Source organism: Protobothrops mucrosquamatus, unplaced genomic scaffold, assembly GCF_001527695.2.
Source record: "Protobothrops mucrosquamatus isolate PMUCROS unplaced genomic scaffold, P.Mucros_1.0 scaffold1284, whole genome shotgun sequence".
Taxonomy (NCBI): Eukaryota; Metazoa; Chordata; class Lepidosauria; order Squamata; family Viperidae; genus Protobothrops; species Protobothrops mucrosquamatus.
The window spans coordinates 80,574-105,143 of NW_015387488.1; the positions used below are offsets into that span (position 1 = coordinate 80,574).

At 38.7% G+C, this 24,570-nt stretch overlaps 1 protein-coding gene across 1 annotated transcript in view; it reads left to right on the plus strand.

The window, feature by feature from the left end:
• The window catches only part of GAK (cyclin G associated kinase), a 75,023-nt gene that overhangs the window by 13,725 nt on the left and 36,728 nt on the right, over positions 1-24,570 (plus strand). The window contains exons 2-11 of the mRNA XM_015821239.1: positions 2,702-2,763; positions 5,629-5,688; positions 6,514-6,628; positions 8,030-8,172; positions 9,721-9,846; positions 11,381-11,470; positions 13,788-13,923; positions 14,832-14,944; positions 15,832-15,943; positions 17,479-17,602. Of these exons, the coding sequence (XP_015676725.1) occupies positions 2,702-2,763; positions 5,629-5,688; positions 6,514-6,628; positions 8,030-8,172; positions 9,721-9,846; positions 11,381-11,470; positions 13,788-13,923; positions 14,832-14,944; positions 15,832-15,943; positions 17,479-17,602 (1,081 nt within the window). The remainder of the gene's footprint in view (positions 1-2,701; positions 2,764-5,628; positions 5,689-6,513; positions 6,629-8,029; positions 8,173-9,720; positions 9,847-11,380; positions 11,471-13,787; positions 13,924-14,831; positions 14,945-15,831; positions 15,944-17,478; positions 17,603-24,570) is intronic.

A 24,570-nucleotide genomic window follows, 5' to 3' on the forward strand; every position in this document is an offset into this window, starting at 1 on the left:
AGGAGCAAGGCAGCAGTTTTTCAGATGAAGCACAGTGTAATGAGGACTAGCACGCAAGCTTGCAAAGGAACTACTCATGCCTATGACTCAATGCCGTAGGGTTTCCTATTAAACAAGAAGCAGTCTTTTACAGAGAGCAATTTATTTCTCATCCAACCATTAAACAACCTGAATAGTTTCTGAGCGCACAAAGTATACGCCTGTAATAACAAACGGCCCTGCAGATCTTGTCAACCTTGTTCATGAACATATATATGTTTCTCAAATCATAGCCTCTGTTGGTTATGCCTGGGGTGTCTCTTTTAAGGAATTGCAGTTGAGAGCTGGTTGTTTTGCCAAATCAGTAGCAAGCGATGTATTTAGCTGTAGGCACAAAATAATGTTCCTACTGCATGGAGCCCTTATTGTGAATATAGCACGCCATTCTATACGCACAATGGTGCATATGCTCTCAACATCCAGAGAATGGCTAGTAGGTCATTGAATAAGATTGGGAGAGCCAGGGTTAGTCTTCTTGAACTTCTAAGAAGACCTCAAACATTAGCTGTTGGTGCTAGAAAACAAACTGGTTAGTCATCCATATTTCAAAACAAGAGGGTGAAAAGACTTTCAGCATAAGGACTGCCCTAGGTTTGCACAGCATGTTGAGGATTTGCGGTCAGCAGCCATGTGGTCAATGTAAGTTGCTTTAAACCTTTCAATTGGCCTCTTAACCCTTTTCTGGAGAACACTGGAGAATGTTTGGATTAAGATAATATAATATAAGATAATATAAGATAACCTTTATTGTCATTTTTTTTACTGTGGGCACAACAGCACACATCAAAAATGAAATTTAGTTGCCCGCTCTCAAAGTGAAACACATACATGACACACATCTAAACATACTATGTACAACATATGCATAGACCCACACCCCTACATATACATAACAAATAAATATTAAATACTGTCCATCTTGAATATATAACAGAAGGAGGAAGCTTGTTGGATTGTTTTGTCAGCGGTTATTTGGTACAGTGTTTTACAGGTTGGGTCATTGTTGTGTGTTGTACAGCAGTGGCCCCTAATCTTTTGGGCACCAGGGACTGGTTCCTTGGAGAGAGGTTTTTCCACAGACCAGAAGGGACACGGTTTCTCATGCTGCCTGCATCCCGCAAATGGAGCTCCACTTGTTTGCGTGGCCTGGTTTCTGGCATGCCGTGATCCAGTGCCGGTCCATGGAGAGGGGGTTGGGGACCCCTGTTGTACAGTATATTTTGTTTTATTTTATGTTGACTGCTGGAACTCCTTGGTGATTATGGTAGTATTTACTTGTTAAATTTATACTCTCCCTTTCATTCAGTATCTTAATTTACATATACAGGGCTTCTTCCTCATGTTTTTTCCCCATCACAATCATCCTAGGAAGCATATGAGCAAGAATGATGGCCCCGAGTCACCCAAATAAGCTTCATTCGCTGACAATGGATTTGAACCTGGCTGTCCCTATTCCTAGTCCATTCCCTTAACCACTACAGCCATGCTGGCAGTATATAAATCTCATCAGTCCATACAATAATAAACCCTTCAATAAAGTTGCTCCTCTCTTTCTGGGAAACTCAAAGGCCACAAAGAGGCTGGTTTGCTATACCGGTACCTTTAAAAAAAAAGATTTTAAGCTATGGTGCATAATATGATTCTGCTTGGTTATTATTTACAGAAGAATGTCTACCTTTCCTCAGTGACACTATGCTTAATTTGTTTCCATGTATCAGGGAATATGTTTCACCTTTTTCATAGGTGATCTGTCAAGCTTGTTTGGCTGTTGTCTTATCCAAAGTAATTTGGAAGCTCCTCCAGTCTTCTCTCTCAACTGAGCACAGGCTGTAGAGGAGTTTGGAAAGGCCAAAGGCCATGTTTAGATCTATGATTGGCTTGCTGGGAGCTTTGCCCCCCAAAACGATTTGGGTAAGAATTAATTAGGTAGGTATTTTGTGCTCTTGAGAATCATACCCAAGACCTTCAGAGCCTCATAGGGCTTCAGGTTCCCCTGTTGTAAAGGATTATATAAACCTTTTTTTTTCTTATCCAAAATAATCTCACTTGTTGTAGAGATAAAAGTATAATCTAAAATTCTTATTTAATGGCACTAAAGCAATCTTGGAAGCACAGAAAGTGCATTTTTGTAGATAAGGAATTCTCTATTCCTGTATTGCTTCAGCTTTAGTATTCTATGTTAGCTAATGTCTAAGGTGATGAAGTGTGCAGTTAAAGGAGAAGTTGGGGGGTAATGTCACTGCCCTGCGGCTTTCCAGGGGAGAAGCAGACTATTCCAGAGAGGGTCCAAGATAAGAGACTGTATAGTCCTGAACTGGAAGGTACAGGGGAAGAACAGTTTCAAAGTAGTCACACCTTAAACTATAACTCCTGTATTAGCTTAGATCAGGAGTCTTCAAACTTAGCCCTTTTATGACTTGTGGACTTCAACTCCCAGAATTCCTCAGCCAGCGTGCCTGGCTGAGGAATTCTGGGAGTTGAAGTCCACAAGTCATAAAAGGGTTAAGTTTGAAGACCCCAGGGGTTAGATGGTTGTCTTTTTAGCCTGGCAAGATTCTGTCTATTGGTGTAACCAAATAAGGATCTGGATTTGAGTGGATTTCACCATGTCATCTCTGGAGCTTGGTCCTGACAGTTTTTAATCATCTCATTTTCTTTTTAGGTGGCTTTGCTTTTGTTTATGAAGCTCAGGATCTTGGCAGTGGGAAGGATTATGCTTTAAAGGTATTTATCCTTATTTTGGGGGATTTTAATCCTTGCCTCTTTTTTTATTCTTGACTTCATTGATGGTGACACTGTGAATAGCAAGTACTGTACAGCAATTAAGAACAAATCAGTTCCAGAGTTGACTACTTATTAGTAAACATAAAATTTGTGGCTTTGCTCCCAAATTCTAAGAATGTGTACTTGATAATCTCTTTGACTATAATTTTAGCAGAGTTGCTTTCAATTAGTATTACTGTGCAGCTATCTCCCCCAATCTGATGCCTTTCATATGCTTTGGAAATATAACTTCTGGAATTCCAACAAGTATGTGACTTAACATATTGGGAAGGATGTATAGATTGGAGGAGACTATTCACATAATATTTAGCTAATAATCATCTGGCTCCCAATTTACTAACACTATCCGTCAATACCATCTCTGTGTAAAAAGCTTCTGTATATATGTTTGGAAACATTTGAGGATTCCTCCTCTCCTATTCTTGATGTTCACTTTTCCTGGAATGTCTCCAATTACCTATCTGAAGTGAAAGCAATCCCCGTAAAGTGATCAGGAGAGCAAGAATGATCCATAGCATTTCAAGGGAAATATTTGTTATTGTTATTATTGCCTGTCTAAGATGGCATACAGTGAGAATGGCTGTCAATTCATTTCTGCAGCAAACTGGAAAGTAATTAGGGCTGGGAGAGATTGGGTCTACCTCTCTTCATCCAGTACTTTTACCACTTCTGGATCATATAAAATTATACACTGAGGAATGCCCATTGTTAATTTCCATGTCCATATTTTGAAGCTTTGCTTCAAGCACCACACTTACAGTGATAAGAAAATCAGTGTTATTGTGTGTGAATTTTCACAATGCTGCATAAAGTCCAGAAAAGTTGTACTTCCATTTTTCATTGGAACATTAATCCTAAGGAGGAAATGAACCCATCCATTGACCAATTAACATATATCTACTCTTATGCTTGGTTATCTTGCTCTTCCTTGTTTTTTGTAATACTTGTCCTAAAAGAGTTTTAGATACATAAAGTGTTGAGGATGATACAAGTACCACATAATAGTCTTGACAGACTAATTCTAAAGACAAGAGGAAATGAAAAAGATTTTTAGTTATTAATTCCCAAACTTCTAGATCTTTCTCCAGCCTTACTCATTAACTCACTAGTTCAAGCAAATACTTTCTCCGTAACTTTAAAAAAATGCAGATGATTGCTGAATAAATGAAAGCACTTCCTTCTTTCCATGCCTGTGGGATATTTTTCTCTCAGATGCCAGTTTTACACAAAATCATTGTGGTTTTCCATTTAATACAGCATGATTTTGCAAATAAGTATAAAAATCTTCTAAGTGAGTCCTGATGGCATTGCCTTTTGATTTAGAAGATCCCAAAATTATTTATAACTGTTGTTAAAATAACACTTTTATAATTTGCAAACTATTGACTGTGATGAACAGTGAACAGTGTAAATGATATTTGATAATATGACAGCATAGGGTCAGAGGTGCTATTGTAAGACTTAAAACAATAAATATTCCATTCTTCTGTTCTAATTTTGGAACCAAATGTCAAACTAAACTCTGGTTTGAGTAGGAGAGGAAAGCAAGAATACTAAGCAAAACTAAGCTCTCAATTATTGGTTTGAGCAGGAGAGAAAAGCAAGAACGTATGTGTTCTCTGTAGCAAAACTAAGCTCTCAATTATTGGTTTGAGCAGGAGAAAACAGGAATGAATACTTTCGACGTAGCAAAAAACAGCTCAATCGTAGTGTGGCTTCCTAGCTTAAAGTAACATACCCTGTTTAATGTTTATGAATGAAATGTTTTAAAGTACTCAATATATGAGTGTACATATGTACACACAGACACAAACTCATTCACAAGCGACTGTTAGCTGTATATGATTATAGTTAGTCTTTGATTTATGACCAATTGTTCAGGGCTCATTCAAAATTACCATGGTGCTGAACAATGGACTTATGATTTGTACTCAAACTTACAACTGCTGCAGCACCCCTGTGACCATGTGATCACAATTCAAGTGCTTTGTAATCCACCTGCCCTCATGACCAGCTGCAGCTGCCCCTACCTACCTATTTTTCCTTCCCATCCCACCTTGCTGGGTGCTTTGGACCTACTTCCCACCTAGCCGGGTACTCAAAGGCCTTGGGCCTACTTCTTGCTCTGCTGAGTACCACATCCTTAATTCTCCTCCTCTGTCCCATCACACCTTGCTCCATTTACCTCTTCTGAAGATCCTACTTCCTAAAGAGAATCAGCCAATGCACCATGTGGCCTTCTTATACAGAAGCCACCTTGAGCCACTCTGGAAGCGAGTGCCATTCTGGAAGCTGCAGCAATCCTTGGGTCACCTGCTTCCAGGATGGCATGAGGCTCTACGAGAAGGCCATGCAGCACATTGGTTGATTTTCTTTTTGAAAGGCGATTTCCAAAGATCACGTTTCTGAAAGAGCACCCGGCTGATGTGACACGCATTCTTTTACATAGGCTGCCTTGTGCCATTCCGGAAATGGCTTTCATGTCGTCTCTCAGAAGTGTACAGTTTTCCAAGCCACATGATTTGGAAAATCACGCCCTCCTGAGAGATCGTGCGAATGGCACTTGCCTCCAGAATGTCTCAAACTAGCCTCTGCAGGAAGGTTGTGTGTCTCATTGGAAAGGTGATCTTTGGAATTGATCCTTGATTTGCCTACAACCTTTGTGTGACCTGATAGCTTGTTTTTTTATATAATTATAAGAGAGAGAAGAGTATAATTACTATTGTTTGGAAACAAAACAAACATACAAAAAAAAAGAAAGAAATCAAAATATTCTTTTTTGTGATCTCTTTATTTTCCTGGCAGAGATTATTGTCCAATGAAGAGGAAAAGAACAAAGCTATCATTCAAGAAGTCTGCTTCATGGTATCCTTTTAGAGACAGGTGAAATCATATTATGCTTGGACTATCAAATCCTGGTTTAATAAGTAAGGATACAAAAGAGGTTTCTTTGCTCCTTCATCAGAGCAAAACTTTCATTTTATATTTAAACTAGAAACTATCTGAACATCTTCCAAACGACTCAGCATTTGAAACCTGACTTTACCTGTGGCTTAAATATCAGTTAACTGTTGTGTTCCAGATTGTTCTGCTGTTGATGTGAAAGGAGAAGCAGAGGAGGCATGCATAGCAAAGGAGAGATCGGATGATCTAAATGGGATATTTTTGATTAAATATAGGAAAGAGCAAATTTGTTTGAAGTTGTAGTTGTTTCAGAGAGCATATTAGCTCTACATGCCTCCTAATCTGTGTGAATTATCCTTGTTTGAAACACTTTAGCTTTCTTTTGCCATATTAATCCAGGGTCTTAATAATATTGTTACATCAGAAATGCTTTCCTTTGTCCTTTTCTCTCTCCTGCTTTAAATTATGCATAGAATGTGGTTGTGTTCAGCTGACCGTTAAAATCTGATCCTAATGTTAACTGGATAAGCTCAATATAAGCCATGCTTGACACAGCAGGGCAGGCAACAAGCCCAATTGCCAAAGTTTGCCAATAGTGGTGGAATGTGGAATTCATTGTGTTTTCAATATCCTGGGCTGGGTCGGCACATGTTTTTGACCAGGGTCTCTCGTTCAGAATTGGAATTATAGTCCAACTGAGTAAACTGTAGTTCTGCTGCAGGGCTTGCAAAGAGGTTTTCCCAATAAAGAAGAAACTTTGAAACTTTAACAGAAAAAACTATTCAGAAAAAACTATCTGGACACCCAAACATTGTCCAGTTCTGTTCTGCTGCCTCCATTGGAAAAGAAGAATCGGATACTGGGCAAGGAGAATTTCTTCTGCTCACGGAACTTTGTAAAGGTAAAGTTGCAATTTTTGTGGAATCACCTTGGATTGACAGCCTAGTTCACTGACTCAGCCTGGCTGGCTCTCGTTTCTTAGAACAAAAGCATTTAGTATCAGCAAAGGGTGGCAGGGCTGCTCTGCACTTTGAGCAAGACGTATAGTCTTCCTTATCCGAAATTTGAAACTTAACTCCTCCGTTTTCATTTCTGACCTTCCTGTTTCAAGCAATATTTTAGAAACAGAATGGAGAAGAACATTATTTTAAGTGTAGCAGAGGAACGACTAAGTGACTCTTTCCCACTTTAGGACTCTCAATTAATGTTTTCACTGCAGATTAAAATTTTCTGACTAATTATTTGGTCCGATTAAGATTGAAGAATAAGTTTATCTCCTCCTCCTTCCCTTTATACTAGTGCCAGACATGAAACACATGCAAAATTAAAATAGCTTTTTTTTTTAAAGTTCTGGGTACAAATTAAAAAAAAGAAAAACTTTTAGAAATGTTCTGCATTTCAAAACCTGTCGTTTTTTCTAGCCAAAAGAACAAATAGGTACTGAGCCAAAAAATGTTCAGTATTTGGTCTTCCCTGTTTCCCCTTTGTTTATTAGATTTTTTATCCTGCCTTTTTTTACTTTATAAGTAAGTCAAAGTGGCAAACATACCTAATACTCCTTCTTTCTCCTATTTCCCCCACAACAATCCTGTGAGATAAGTAGGGCTAAGACAGAGAGAGTGACTGGCCCAAAGTCATCCACCAAGGTTTCATGCCTAAGGTAAAACTAGAACTCAGTGTCTCCTAGATACTAGGCCGGCACCTTCACTACTAACCAAACCTCACAGCACCAAACCTTTCCAAAGGCTGAGTAATGATTGGAGTCTACTTCAGTCCTTGTTTGCCGTCTTAATATTGTACAAAATGATGATAGAGTATACTGAAGAAAAGAAGCATGTAGCTGAGGATACATTACGGGAGCCGTATCTCTCTCCAGCAAAATCTCAAGAGCACAGCTGTAGTGTTACTCACATTTTTCTCCTCCCTTTCTAATGATGTGTGCAGCAGCATACAATGTGTTTACTTGGCATCCGCGCTGTGCGCTGTGCTCGTCACACAATCGCAGAATGAACCACCTGAGCTTCAACTCTTATGTTAGCATATACCAGGGGTAGGCAACCTTGGCTCTTTTATGACTCGTGGACTTCAACTCCCAGAATTCCTGAGCCAGCATGGCTGGCTCAGGAATTCTGGGAATTGAAGTCCACGAGTCATAAAAGAGCCAAGGTTGCCTACCCCTGGCATATACCAAGAAAGTAAAGGGATCAGGGGGTATTTATGGGCTTCTGTTGGCTGTCATCAAAATTAGCATCCCTGGTACCTCTTCCATAATGTGTGTGATCCATGGATTTTATGTTCATAGGGCAGCTGGTGGAATTTTTAAAGAAAGTGGAATCTAAAGGCCCCCTCTCGTGTGATACGGTTTTGAAGATATTTTATCAGACTTGCCGTGCTGTGCAACATATGCACAAGCAGAAGCCTCCTGTTATTCATAGAGATTTAAAGGTAAGGAATCCAAGTTTTCTTTACTCCTTATGAGATTGAAGCAAGGATACCATCAGTCAGGATGAGCTTGAATTTGCCTGTAGTAGCCAGAAAAGTGTTGTACAGGTAGTCCTTAGTCCTTGACGTATGATCACAATTGACCCCAAAGGTTCTTTTATTAAGTGAGATATTTGTTAAGTGAGTGTTGCTCCATTTTATGATCTTTCTTGCCACAGTTGTTAAGTGAATCACTGCAGTTGGTAAATTAGTAACCCGGTTGTTAAGTGAATCTGGCTTCCCCATTGACTTTGCTTGTCAGAAGGGTGCAAAAGATGATCTTGTGACCTTGGGGCACAGCAACGGTGATAAGTACGAGCCAGTTGCCAAGCATCTGAATTTCGATCACATGATCATGGGAAAGCTGCAAAGGTCGTAACTGTGAAAAATGGTCATAAGTCACTTTTTTTAGTGCCATTGTAAAACTTGAACAGTCACTAAATGAACTTATAAGTCGAAGACTACCTATAGAAGAGTAAAAACTCTAGGTTGGGTTGTCTGAGAATAAGTTAGAGGAGATTAGGCTAAGTTCATGTTTTGCTAAGAGTTTCCCCAAATGTGGACATCTTTTCATGAGAACCTTTGAAAGAGCTGATATTTAAATTTTTTAAAAAGGGAGACATAACTGTATATCCGTATCTCAGAACTAAGAAATGGAAACATCTTGAGATTTGGTCATATGTGTACAGTTCACTAAGGAAAAAAACAGAGCAGAAGAGGCATGGAGGAGCTGGCTACAGATAGTAAATGCCACCATTTTTTGTAGAGGTTGTGGAGTTCCAAGAGATTTAAATTGCAATATAAATAATTATACTACCAAGGACAGGTGATCTCATTTGTCCTTCTGGTACCTTCTAGTTCCCAGATTCCCAGACAGTATGACCACTTTCTGGAAGTTATCCTAGCACATCAGCAGAATCAGGCTGGAAAGCCTGCCTGGAAAACAGTTACCAGTATATCTTGTTCGTTACCTTTATATACGGTTGGCCAGGATTGAAGTCAGACCTGGGTTTACTTTTCCCCCTTGATTGGGTAGTGACTAGGTAGAAATCAGTGCTTAAAGTGTTTCACAATGGTGTAAGTCGTTTTTTAGGAATTTAACTGTGGATTGACGTCAGGTTAAAACATAATGGAATTGTTTAGTGATTATGTTATTAAATTGACATGAACATTAAAGAGAATCATAGAACTATGTTGTTCTTTATGTTGCATGGAGGATGAAGAGCATATACATGTGGCTGAAAAGGTGTCAGGTCTTGAGTCTCATTGCTAAAGCATTTAAAATTATCTTGTCAGTAACTTCCCAAATGTTCCTTAGAGCATGGTGCTTATGCAGAAACACGAACTTAAGATAGAATATTTGAATTTCAAAGCAAGCTATTGAACCTTAGAAAAATGTTTAGTTTAATGAGAGCTTTGATAATCTTGGTGATGTGAACCTTGATGATGTGAGCACAGATATGCATAAGTAGAGGCCTTTTTAACGTAAATATGTATAACTTGTCTCTGCAGATTGAAAATATGCTGATAAGTAATCAAGGAACAATTAAATTGTGTGATTTTGGTAGTGCAACAGTTGTGACACATTACCCTGACTATAGCTGGTCTGCACAAAGACGGGCAACTGTTGAAGATGAGGTAAGACACGCAGCACTATATTTTATTTTCAGCATGTCGCGTTCCTTTTTGAAAACATTCAAGGTAAAGATAAAAGTTTCCCCTATCTAGTCGTGTCCAGTGCTCATCTCCGTTTCTTAGCCAAGGGAGACAGTGTTGTCTAAAGACATTTCTGTGGTCACGTGGCGAACATGGCTATATGCTGAAGCACATAGAACGCTGTTACCTTCCCACCGAAGGGCTACTTATTTATCTACTCGCATTTGCATGCTTTCAAACCAGGTGGGCGCTCACCCCTTGCATGGCGTTCAGGTCTTGAACCCGGGCTGTCAGCTTTCCAGCTGACAAGCTCAACGTCATCAACCCCTGAGCCATCGAGCTCCTCATTTGAAAACATTATTATATTGAAAATAATTCTGAGCTAAAAAGGTTAGTTGCGTATCATTTATATAAGAATCTTATTTTTGCTGGTTATATTCATTGGTCTTTTCAAAGAGTTTCCAGCATTTAGGTGGCTTGGCTTCAGTTGCTACCGAGTATGGCATTATTTGAATTTCTACTCTCTGGCCATGCTATTAAATACTGTGCTTTTTTTGTTTCATTAATGCTTGCCTAGCAAAAAAAAAGATGGATATATTCCATTTGAATAAACTCTGTGCCAAAACTCCCATGCTGGGTTTTCAAAATGTATTCCCAGCCAAGCTGCATCTGTTGTTCTCTCTTGTACAGTTCTGCTTCTGAGAACAGCTTTTCAAAGAGTTTGTCTGTTTTTGGCAAAGACTGGTAGAAAAGGAACAGGAAATTGAGGTTAGGAACAGGAGATGCAGAGGGGAAAATCAAAGAGGTTTGGATAGGGCTGAATCTCTTTTTTCCTTATCGTTAGAGTGTATTCTGCATACTTGTAAAAAACTGCTCAAAAATATAGTAGTGTGTATGGAACTTCTATTTCCCTGCAATACCCATCATCTCTTCTTTGATTCTTTAGCTGAGCAGTTTGTGGAGAGTCACATATCCACTTTGATGCAGTAGCTCTCTATTGTCTACAGGGAGAGTTACATAATCCTTTTTCAGCTGAAGACTGTGTGGCTAAAAAGTTTGCCCTGGGTCAGGACAAAAGCTAAACACATTTAACTTAGCTGGAGAGATCAAGAGCACCAAGATGTACCTCTAGTTTAATTGTGATCTTTTTTGTCCAGAGTATCTGCTATACCAGAGAATTATAGCTCTTTCTCAAAAGACTTGACTACTGCCGACTAAATAACTTTTCTCCAAAGACTACAGGAAAATTGCTTGTTTTGTGAGATGGATGGCTAGATAAATTAGACAAATAAATAAAATAATTGAGTGTAACTAACTAAAGAATTTCACTATTGTTATGCAAGTAAACTCTTTGGTCTTGCAAATGGATCTGCTTGCTGTAAAAGCTAGGATAACTTATGAAAAGACTGAGTGTAAAACAGCATAAGGCCGAAGTTCAACAACTACCGGTAAGTGACTTTGATGAAAAAAAGTATATTTGTGGATTAATTATAAATCTCTTATTTTGTGTGTACAGGTCACAAGGAACACGACGCCAATGTATAGAACTCCTGAAATTATAGATTTGTATTCAAACTTTCCAATTGATGAAAAGCAAGATATATGGGTATGCATTTTCTTTCTGCATAGGTAGATTTTGGGGATAGTGATTTGTCCCTATTGATTAGGCTTTCTCATTTATTTAGAGAAGGTCTCCTTCTTCCATTCTCTGATAGAGTCCACCAGGTAGCGGATACTAATCTGTTACAATGTATTGACACCATTCAGCGCAGATGTTAAAACTGAAATAAAGAGCTGCAAAATCTAAAATTGGCATCTCAAAAAAAAAAAAGCGCCTAATGGTGTGATGAAAGTAACTTGGGTAAAACCTCAGGAAAATAGGGAGGCAGTAAAATACCCTTAGAAATAGCAATATTCCAAGCAGACCTCTCAATTCTGTTCCTATAAGACTTATTCTGCGGTCTTAGTGCTCATCCTCAATGAAGCTGCTTAACCTTTCCTAAGGTTTTGCACAGATCGGAAACAGGACATTTTCTACCTGGAGCTTAAACTCTAAATGATGTGACACAGAAGGAAAAAGAGATAGGGAGGGAGAAGGAAAAGGAAAACAGCATTGCTTTTAAAGGTAATTGAATGGAAGGGAGCACCCACAGTTCTAACTCAGTAGAATGGGCCATGCCAACTCGTGTTTGCTTCTGCTTTCTAATTTTTCTAGAACTGATTTGTGATTATTACAACAATCAATGAAACCCCATATAGGTCATTGTGGGATCAGACCCAGTGGCTCTCTTTCAGAATAACAGAGTTGGAAGAAGCCTCGGTGGTCTTCCTTCCTGCTCAGGCAGGACACCCTACACAAGTGATGGCGAACCTTTTAGAGACCGAGTGCCCCAAAACTGGCCCCGCCCCTGCCCCACTCCCACTCTGCCTCACCCTGCCTGCTCGCAGGGCCACTCACTGCCTCCAGGGCCCACCGCAGATCGCCCAGGCAGCCCAGCAGCACTATGGCGGTCACGCCCTCTGCCCACGCCCCGCAGCATCAACTGTGCGCGTTGGGGCGTGAGGGCAGAGTCCTGTCTACGCTGCCTGGCTGCCATGTCCTTGGCTATACTGCTCCGCGTGGGCCATGCTCAGGGGCGACTCTCCTCCAGGGAGGCTACTGGTGAGGAGGGGGTCACGGGCAGAGGCAAGACTGGGGCAATGGCATGTGTGCCCACAGAGAGGGCTCCAAGTGCCTCTGGCACTTGTGCCATAGGTTTGCCACCACTGCCCTACACCATTTCAGACAAATGGTTGTCCAGTCTCTTCTTAAAAACCTCCAGTGTTGGAGCATTCACAACTTCTGGAAGCAAGTTGTTCCACTGATTAATTGTTCTAACTGTCAGGAAATTTCTCCTTAGTTCTAGGTTGTTTCTCTCCTTGATTAGTTTCCACCTTTTGCTTCTTGTCCTGCCTTCAGGTGCTTTGGAGAATAGATTGACTCCCTCTTTTTCTGGCAACCCCTTAGATATTGGAACACTGCTATCATGTCACCCCTAGTCCTTCTTTTCATTAAACTAGACAATTGAGTATATTTCAAGTATATTTCAATTTCAAGTATATCTCTCTTAATTAAAAGCTCCTTAGGAAGCACCAACGTGAAATTCTGAAGAAAAGAAAAATGCAAGGGTGAATCTAAGGGTGACAAGTTTTTTTCTTAGGGTCAGCTGAAAATATTCTGATAGAAGAGAATATATGTATTCCATGAAAAGATTCTAGAAGCAAAACCTTATTCAACCGTATCACATAACTATACACAAAAAGACTACCTCACATTATAAAGTTCCTCTCACAGCTACCACAATAACTTCTTTTTGATGATCCGAGGCCACGAAGAAAGGTGTCTGAAAAATCTGAAAACACAAGAAGCGGAGGATAAAAAGAAGGGCCCTTCTATGCTTTGGCTCCTTTGATAGTCCATTTCCTCTGTAGGCTTTAACAATTGCCTGTAAAACACAACTGTCCCATTAATTGACTTAAGTCTTTCAAAAGACTCCAAAACATAGCAACCTTTTAGAAAGCCGTATCCTATTTTTAGGCACCTGTTGGATAATCATGCTTGTTGATGAAGCATTCAAATCTCTTATCAGATGCTGAATTGTCTGTCAAATCAGCTCAAAATCTGAAACGATAACAACTTAAAAGGAAGGATAGTCATTGTTACAACTGGATTGGCTAAGCCAGGGGTCTTCAAACTTGGCCCTTTTATGATTTGTGGACTTCAACTCCCAGAATTCCTCAGCCAGGCATGGCTGGCTGAGGAATTCTGGGAGTTGAAGTCCACAAGTCATAAAAGGGCCAAGTTTGAAGACCCCTGGGCTAAGCCTTGAATGATTTAGTCTTGTTCGTTTTCTTTTTGTAAACCCTTTGTTATTTCCATGCAGGCCTTGGGTTGCGTCCTCTACTTGTTGTGCTTTATGCAACACCCATTTGAAGATGGAGCGAAGCTTCGAATAGTCAATGGAAAATACTCCATCCCACAGAACGACACAAAATATACTGTGTTTCATGATCTTATACGTAAGTTTCAGACGATGGCACCAAACACCTGGAGAGGCGGCACGAAAAGCAGGGGAGCTGATGATTTTGCAGAGAATTTTATGGTTTCCTTTTAAGCTCACAAATGCACTAGGATTCTATACCTACAAGTGATTGTGAAAAGCTTCTCTACATCCGCTATTTCAACCTGCTACTTGACAAAGTGTTGGACACACATTTATTCATCATTCCTGCTTCTCAGTGTCCATGCTAGAGAGCAGTAATGGGAGCCATTACAAGTACAACCCATTTGAAGAGGATAGACTAGGACAGTGATGGCGAACCTTTTAGAGACCGAGTGCCCAAACTGCAACCCAAAAGCCACTTATGTATCATCGGGTGCCGGGTGGGCATGGCCCATTGGGTGGATGTGGCCAGTTGGATGGGCGTGGCCCATTGGGTGGGCATGGCTGCGGTGGTAACGGCAGACTGGGTGGGACTAAAAAGTTCAATCAATCAATTCTAACTTTGCGAGATCTTTTTTTTTCCCCGCAAGAAGTTGAAATTGATTGATTGATTGAGCCTTTTTTTTTTTTTGCACACGGCGGCGGAGGCCTAAAGTGAAAAGGTTTTATAAAACCCAGCTGAAGGCCTAGGACTGGGGCGATGGCGCGCGTGCCCACAGAGAGGGCTCTGCGTGCCACCTGTGGCACACGTGCCACAGGTTCGCCACCATGGGACTAGGAAGAGCTGGCCTATTCTTAATTCAGGAAGAAAACTGGTACATGCAAAAAGATGGTCTTTTTTATTTTTTTAGTATAATTTAAATGTGTGGCTTCATTTTAGCTACTTCCTACTGCTGGCATTTCAGAGTTACATCGTAGAAATGATCATAGGTCCTGTTGGCAAACGTTTAACATACACCGATCTTTTCCTTGCATTGTTTTTAGGTTCTTCTTTGAGGGTGAATCCAGAAGAGAGGCTGTCCATTACTGAGCTTGTCAATCAGCTGCAGGAGATTGCAGCTGCTAGAAATGTGAATCCAAAGTCCCCTATCACAGAGGTAATAATAGATCCAGTTTGGTGAAACCAGTTCTCAGCTATGTGGCAACACTTAGCCTGTCTTTACTGAACTAAAACCCCGGGGTAGATCTGGACTTGGTTAATAGTCAGATGGTAGAATCCCAGGGACCCCAGAAATGTAGGTGAGATTAGGAAGAAAGCATTATCAAACCACTCTTTTATTTCTGCCAGGAAAATGTCGTGCATGTGTCGATGAAGTCATCAGGAATTTAACTTAAGGATGTTTAGCTTTTGTAAAAGTCTATGGTGGCGGCAGCAGCCATGTTTTTAAACTGGGCAGCACCCCCCCCCTTTTTTTTTATAAAAAAAACCCCCTATCCTCTGCAGGAAAAGGAGCAAGGGAATAACACGACCTTGTCCTTGGATGGGACAGAAACAGTGGCCAGCTTTGGGCATTATTGGAAGGATTGCAAAATGTTGAGTATCGATGATGTCATTTTAGAGGGCTTTGGGGAACTGAGGAAAAGAGAAATATTATGATTAGCTTTTGGGAATGGGAATTGCATAATTCCTCCCCAAATTATCCTTTCATTCTGTTCTCTTTCTGCTCCTCCAGGCTAAAATTCCAAAGGTGAGGGAGAAAAGAAAGTTGATGGTGATAATAGAGCAGACTATATAAGCCAGTCCTCCATTTTTAATAATTTGGCTTAGTGTTTTTTCATATAGATTAGATTATTGCCTCTTGGATGCTTTATTTAGAGCTTTATATTAAAATGAAAATTTGCAGTGATCCTTGTATTCTATTTTTACAATCAACAAAACGTATTTAAAGGAACTCAATATTACCTTTTTAGTGCAGATGGGCTGTGGGTGGGGAGGAGTGGGAGTTTATTTATGTTCACTCATGCTATGATGCTTTTTTTCCAGCTTCTTGAACAAAATGGGGGCTATGGGAATTATGCTCAGCCTAAGCCATCTTCAGCATTGGTGCCACAGAACTCAAAACCTGCTGGTCAGCTTAACAATATATATAATGCAGGTATGATGTTTAATGGAATTTTCTTCGTGTACTGTCCAATTCTTACTGTTTCTTTTAACATTTCTGGCATCTTTCTTATGTAGCCTTTCTTACAGTATTTGACAGTCTCAATTCTTATTTATTTTAACATTGCTACTAAACTTTTAAGTTTAGACTTTAAAAAAGTTTCCCCAAATTCAGAAGTCCTGGTAAGAAATAATAGTAATCAAGCTTTGAATAGACTCATGAATTCCTTACCTTTTCATATTGATAACGTCATATTTACAGTTAAGTTGTTAGATTAGGAGACCCATTTCATAATTTATTCTCAGCCATGGATGTTGACTGGGTAATTTTGGGCCGGCTGCTTTCTCACACCCCGAACTCCTCCCAAGATTAAAAAGGAAGGAGTTTCTGAAGGAAAGTGAGATATAAATATAACAAACTTCCAGGCTTGAAGTAAATCATGGAATCATAACAAACCACAGTAGCTTGGAATGTTGGAGTAAAAGGGGGGAAAATGATTCTGTCTGATGTAGAAAATCCAGTCTGATTCCTTCATCCTTCTCTGAAGAAGAGGTAAAAATCATATGTAAGTTTTTGAATATTTGTTGACAGTATGAATTTGAGAAACGTTGATTCCTAGAACACAAACTGTATTAAAAAGGAAAGAAAAGCCCTGAATTGCATGTTTCCTGACTTGTAAGCAAAATATAGGAACTTTAGACTTGTTTCTATGTATTTGTGCCCTAATGCAGTAGCCCCCAACCTTTTGGGTGCCAGGGACCAGTTCTGTGGAGAGAGGTTTTTCCACAGACTGGAGGGCACGTGGTTTTGTGCACCGCCTGCATCCCGCACATATACAGATGGGGCTTCACGGATCTTCAGACTCCGGTTTCTGGCGCCCCATGGACCAGTGCCTGTCTGCGACCTGGGATTGGGGGCCCCCGCCCTAATAGACCTTCAGAATAATTACAATATAATTATAATTAGGAATATATTAATTATACTAGTAATATCTGGCCACATTTTACATAGTGTTACCATTGATTAGGAGTTTATTCTTCTATGTCTTTACACTCTTTGTACAGAACAGATGATATGCATACATAAACAACAGGGCATCTTAGAGACCAAGAATTGTATGTGTGAATTTGTGACTTATAGTCACTTCATTGGATCAGATGACTGATACACAGATTAGTTAACTAGAGCACCAGTATTGGCACTGGAGTCTATTTATTGCAGCTAATAGGTTTGCATGACTCTGCTTCAGAATGCGGGGACTGTCTTAGAAGAGGGACCATTCACTGCTTTTTTGTTGAATTACTGTAGTTGGCTGCTCTTCTTTGTGTAGAAAAATATTGCTTTAATTAAAAGACACAGACTGGGGTAATAACATAAATAAAGACAGCAGCTAAAGTGCTCTGCTGAATTTGTTTTTAAATGGAAATACAATTTAATGCCATTTCTAATGGAAATGTAAGTCTGTTTAGAGGAAAGAATAATGGTGATTGCCTGCTTTAGGTTATAATACTGTATTTTTTGGCTTTTAGGGCTGATAGTGGCAGAATGTGACCAGTCTTCTAGTGGGTTCTTTGATATCCTTCGAGGTGGGACTGAAAGATTTTTCACGAATATCAAGGATACATCTTCAAAAGTTATTCAGTCTGTAGCCAAGTAAGTAGAAATGTGGCTGTATTGATATTTCCATTCACTGTATTACAGTTCTCAGTGCAAAGGGCATTTTATGTGGTACCATTATTTTCTTTTTGGAGTTTTTACTTTATAAGTTACAACCCATTTACAGTCTTGTGGACAGGAAGACTAGGAATTCTACTAAGATCAAATGACAAATCTTTGATCTGAACAGAGATGTAATACAATATATTTTATTAATTAATTCTTTTTCAGAGAAAATGTTACTCTACCTAGGAATGTTCAAAGATCGCCTGTCAAATGAGTAAAAAGTACTTATAAGCATGCCTGATTGTGAGACTAGAATTGTTTCTTAATCAGATTAAGTATCAGAAATATTGATATTGGGGAAAAATGGAATTCCAATTCTGAGAAATCATACAGCCAGAATGACCCTTATTCACTAAAGAAAAAATAATAATATAGTAAAGTTCTAAGAGTCAGGTCTCATATGCAAACTAATTTTATTTGTTTACTTTTATTTATTTGTGGTCCAATACCAAGACAATACATTTTAAAGTACAGTATGCCACTAAACTCAAGTCCGATAGATAATTTATTGTATAGATTACATTCAGTGTTCAAATTTTTTGCAAATTTGCTTATAAGTACTTTTTACTCATTTGACAGACGATCTTTGAACATTCCTAAGTACAGTAACATTTTCTCTGAAAAAGAATTAATTAATAAAATATTTTGTAATTGGTCTATGGGGCCCTGACTTTTTGGACATCCTGTATATATGTGTATATACATATATATGGTTTGCCCATTAATACAGTGACCATAGTTTCTTGATTTTTTTTTTTTAAATATTTATTTATATCCTTCCTGTATTATTTTTACATTATTTTAGGCAGTGAACATATTCAACTTACCTTCCTCTTATTTTCTACACAACAGCAACCCTGTGAGGTGGGTTGGGCTGAGAGAGAACAACTGGCCAAGGTCACCCAGCTGGCTTTCATGGTTAAGACAAGATTTGAACTTATGGTCTCCTGCTTTCTAGCCTAGTGCCTTAACCACTAGACCAGAGGTCCCCAACCTTATGGGCACCAGGGACTGGTTCCGTGGAGAGAGGTTTTTCCACAGACTGGAGGGTGCGTCGTTTTGTGTGCTGCCAGCATCCCACAGATGAGGCTTTGCTTGTTTATGCGGACTGGTTGCTGGCATGCTGTGGCCTGGTACTGGTCCACGGCCCGGGGGTTGGGGACCCCTCACTAGACCAAACTGGCTTAAGTGAAGGACAAACCCGAAAAAGAGACAAATCTGAAAAAGGGTCATAAGGATTAAAAAAAAAGTTTGTGTTTGTAACTTGGCTTTACATAGAAAATTTCAAGAGCAAAAGCAAGAAAATAAATAATTAAATAAATCTTTAAGGGCAACTTTCTGAAATAGAGACCCACCCTTTATAATAAAGGATAGGTAGCCACTGTACCTATCAGCCACTGTAACATTCTGTATTGCTCTGCCACTAGTTCGGCAGTAGGCTACTGAAAGAAAGTGGTAGCTTTAAATTATTGCTAGGAAAACCCAGAAATGTTAGATCTTGAAGCAGAATTGCCATTGTGAATATTTCAACTGAGGCATTTCCTTTGAACAGTTTTTTTAAAAAACAAGAAAATAAGCCTAAATCCAATCCCCCAAAATTGATAAGTTTTAGATCAGACATGTCATACTCACGATGTCACTAATCGGAACTTTTTCCCCATTGCCGGCAATGGGGTGGACGCGGTTTCCTTGTGACGCGTCCGTCCTGCGGGCCGGCAGTTTTACACCCCTGTTTTAAATTGAGGAAAAGATTTGTTAAAAATGCCAATATTTTGGCAACAAAATCTTAGCACGGTCAGGTTACTGTCCCTAAATTTCATAATCTAAAAAAAAAATAAAACACCTTTTCTTGTATATTATATTACTTATTTCCAATTATAGTGGAATGCTTTTTTAAAATGATTTCTAGTGTTTCAGTTGTTTTTACTGCATGTTATACTGTCATTTTGGAATTATCCTTAATGCTTAGACTTTAAACTAGCGCACCTAATTTACACATGAAAAACAACTAGAATCCCAGTCAAATTATTCCCTTGTGGATACTGCATTGCAAATTACATCACCAATGGTGTGTTCAAGATGGCAGGAATATGAGGAATCATAGCTGAGAATTTCTAAAAACAGGGCTGTCAAGCTAGCTGGCTTTTCAGTTAGAATCATTTCCCAGCCACTAAAGCTATAGAATCACACTGTAAGGCTCAAAATAACACCATTAATGGTCCCAAACACTCATTTATTTATTCACTGAAGCTATGCTTCGCCTCTAATCTAGTTTTGAATCTAGCTCACATGTTAGATAAGACAGTAGTAACCATTCAAGGCTTGCTCCGTTCTGTGTCGCCTTAGCAACTCATAGTTTCTAAATCATCTGAGGTTGTGTCGATCATTTCATTTTTTTCTTTCAGTTATTGTCTGAGAAGAAGCGTGGGCATGGGAACAGAGAGTTCAGAGTGACCCATGTGATGTTTGTTTTCAAAAAATGCCAAAATGGGATGAGGAGTAATGAGATGGATTTCCATTTTTTTAAGGCCTGCAGGATTAAGCTGCCTTACTAACATGAGAAGCCCTGTTTTTTTGCTTTTGTTTTATGACAGTAATTTTTGAATACAATATCTGGTGTACGAGTGAAATGGAATTAATTGAATCTGTGGTTGTATTCGTCTATTTTTTCCTAAAGCAGAGAAGGATTTTTTTTTTTTTGTTTACATACAGTTTTGTATCTGCTCTACACCAGGATTTTCAAGGGGGCGGGGGCAGGTGAATTGGGCACATTTGAGAATTTGAACCCCTGTAATGGTTGTCATGCTAAATCTGGCCGATCACAGAAACCCCTTATATGACAGAACATAAACAAATCTCGGGATTGCAAATACTCGCTATTTTATTTTCTAAATTTGATCAAAGGAACTGTAGGTTATGTTTATAGTGATTGGCTTTGCTACATGCTATTTTCCCCATTCGTTTTTTTTTTTCTAAACTGCAAGAATATTTTTTTAAAAATAGGGCAAGGAACTGGACAAAATGCTGGACAAACTATACAGTAGATGGCACTCTGTCACATTGGGAGTCAAGTTTTAGAGTTTAGACCAAAGTTTCCGTGATCTCCAGATCATTGATGCCCCTGCAGATAATTCAGTGAGGGAAGATGATATTCTAATAACAAATCTTGAGTGCCATCTTTTCTGTAATATTCAGTGTTGTTGCTGTTGTTATTTGAAGTTATAATTGCTTCACAAATACCCGTTGTACTATGCTGCATTCTGTGTATTGAAATATTGTTGCCTGGTGTGACTTCAGCATGAATCAATTCCTCTTTGCACATTTGAAGGGCAGAGAGCAATGGTTATTACTTCATTGCTCAAGAGAAAAGGTTTGTTTATATAGGCTCTGAAGAAGGTCTTGATGATAGTGTAATGATCTGCTTAAAAGAAAAGGATGGGAACTTCTGTTCTTTGGATAGCAGCAAAGAAATCTATAACAGTTTTTCCAGTTTTATCGATCTTCATCTGGTTTTTACTTTCAATGTACTGCAAACTTGGAATGAAATAAAATAACTTATTTGGTTACCCTGAAGGTTAAAGTAAGTACCCATCATAGGATCAGAGAGCTTTATGGACTTTTTTTTTTAATCTTAGGTAGTCCAGTATGTGACTGGTACCTTTGAAGGATAACTACTCTATTGAAGAGATCAGTGGGAAAAAGAGGCACAGTCCTCCATCTCAGTGTTAATCCATAGAACAGTTTTCACATAATTCAAAGTCTTCATGCATTTTATGCAAGGAAGAAATAACCAGTTAGACTGGAAAAAGAACATACTTCTTCCTCTGCTGTTCAGCAGCCTAACTTGATGAAAAGTTTATGAGACTGTTAAGTATTTAGCTAGCAGTAAATGAAACTGATTTATAGGGAGGTTCAGGTCTAGTATTCTGGAGGGATTATGACATCAGATTAGGCTAACCAATCATAAATCATTTAACCCACATACTGTTCCATGATGTCATTCTGTTGCTGGCATTGAACTAAGACAATGGGTTCAGTGTCACTGAGATTTCAAATAGCTCACTTAGGTTTAGGTTTACCTTTTTGTTAGTCACTCAGTCCTTGAATGCTAGCAGCTATATACTGTCAGAGGGAATTCTCATTGGGATGGACTGGAATCGTTTCTTTCAAGCGGGGTCTTTCCTGGGCAAGGTGAAGGACCTCAGGAGATACCTTGTCATATTTCATGGGTTGATATCTCGTGGCTTCTGAGCTTTTACATTATTGGCATTTGGGTAGCGACAGTGGGAAAAACTTTTGACCTCCCACTTTAGAAAAAAAAAATCTTACGTTTACTACCAATACTGTATTTTAGTTGGTGCTTCATGGTTTGAGTCACAGGATAAGATTTGATGGTGCAAGAACTCAAAAGCGATTGATCCTTCAATATTGACAACCTAATTTCACTCCAATATAGTGAAATTAATTTTTACAAAAAAAACTAGAAAACACAATCAAGGATTTTACTAAAGTGGACACAGTGATCATGTTAGTTTCTTTATTGCTCCCATGAGAATACATGTGCATGGGTATCCTAACACAATGATGTTATTTTCACTCTTATAGGGTATCTTTTATGTTTATTCAAGATCCAGAGAGTCATATATTATCTCTCTATATCCAGCAGAATTAGTGGTCTGTGCTTTCTTAATGTTCTATTATAGAAAAGTCTGTCCACTTGCATATTATATATTAACTTATATTTTGAATCCCTAAATGGGCTTCTCTGAAAATAATTTGATTTCTTAGGTAATGATCAGATGTTTTGGAACATTTGCTGGCTAGAAAATCCATAAGTAGTACTCTTAATATAACTTGAAAGCTTCAGGCCAAAGAAGGCTGTGGTATATAATGAGAGATAACATAAATTATTGGATTGGAGTAGTTTTTTTGTATCTTGTGAACATTTATAACTTGACCCAAGCATTCTTAGCTGGAAATAAGCAACATTTTAATTGGTAGAAATTACAAATAAACAAATGAAAAATTACTGTATCTCTCGGAATATATCACGGAAACACAAGTGCATCCGTCTGGCATAAACAATATTTGTGAAAATAGTCAACTAAGTTTGGGAAGGGTTGTCAGTATTGGCTCTCACCCACATCGATGGTTCTTGTTATTCATAATGGTATCCATCCAATTTAATGTGGGCTAAAGTATTTGGGGCTAGGAAAAACAAAAGCAAAAATTGATTTGGAAAGTTCAATTTTTTCCCCCATCTTTACTTTGGCTTTTTGGGTGACTTCTGCTTTGTTTTATTTTACTTTTGGATTTTGTGTGTGATGCTTCTTTCCTTACCCATTTTTCCCCATTGCTTTTCGTCATTCCATACTCATGTTCCTTAGCAGCCCAAGGTAAATATTTCTTCATTACATTAGTATTTGTACTGTCTGTGCATGCTAGCAGCCATTATGAAACTCCAAAAAGTTTTCTGAACTCTCAGGTTTTACCTGTGCCTTGTGATCTCTGCTCATTGTTTTAGCACATGCATGCATGTAGACCTGTAACCTTATGAATTAAGACATTGTCATTATGTTCTCAGTTACATTTATATTTAGTATCATATTCTTGGTACATGTATAACTTTAGAGTTTCTTTTTTTTTCATTAGCCCACTAAATTGCCATATCTTGTATTCCTGGCTGCTTTTTTCTCCTCCAGTAGGGACACATATAGTAGGAAGCAGATTACTGTGAAGTATTGCCACTGAAATCCTTGATTTCTGTGTTATTTTTAGGACTTGAAAGAATGGGGCTATATTTTTAGGGGTGTGTGTAGCCAGATAAAATAACCTCTGTGAACCATGTTAAATTGAATTAACCTATTCAAACTAAAATCATTTTCTGAAAGGCATAATTCCGGTAAACGTATTGCAACAACTAAATTGAAATGTGCACACACTATGTAATGATCTCCATGTGGATTGTTACATGTTCAGATCTCCACAAAATGGAGAAAAAAAAGTTGTTGCAAACACTAAAGAATAGATAAAAATGGATCTCTATATAAAACTCTGGCTCTGGTATCCAGGCCCCATGAAAAATTTAAGCTTCTGTATAAATATCAAAATTCCTATTTAAGTTACCATATCTTTGTTACGTAGGATAGAGAAGGGCAATTGATACCCCAAGGGCTTGCTGGGTTCTTGCCCGATTTTGCACATAGTTCTACTTAGACCAAACTAAGAATCCACTGACTTGGACAAATGTGATTTGTTAGGCGGCCTGCCAAAATTGGTCAATTATTGAGATTATTAGCATCTCAAAATGTACTAATTAAGATGCTGTAGGCCTAGGCCAGCCTACCGGCTCCTTCCTAATAGTTTCAATTGCAGTGCCCATAATTTCCAGTCATTCCCTCTATCCTTCACCTATGTAGTCCGGGCCATCGTTCAGGAAGAATTTTGCTCAATTCATAGCTTTGCTGTGAAGCAAATTGGCAAGGGAGATCAAGTCTCAGTTGATAGTTGATTAAGGAATAATAGTTAATAATTGATTAAAGGAAGAGAGAAATCCTGAGCATAAATGTGGAAGGTAGACTTCAAATAGCTGGTTAAAGGATTTTGTCACTTTTGTGTGTGGATGTGGGTGTTTTGTTTAACTTCTCTAGCTTACTAAATCTGTTTTTCAACTCTAAAAATGCCATCCTCTAAGGAGTCTTAAAACAATCTCTGCCGACTTAAATTAACTTTCTTTCTGCATAATATTAGTTCACTGTTTGAAATTGATTCACCATTATGTCACACTGCATAATTGATCATTATTTTGTAGACCACTTCATTAAAGCTAATCTGTGTATTTTATGGCCTAATACGTTCACTACAGGTAGTTCTCAACTTATGACCACAATTGAGCCCAA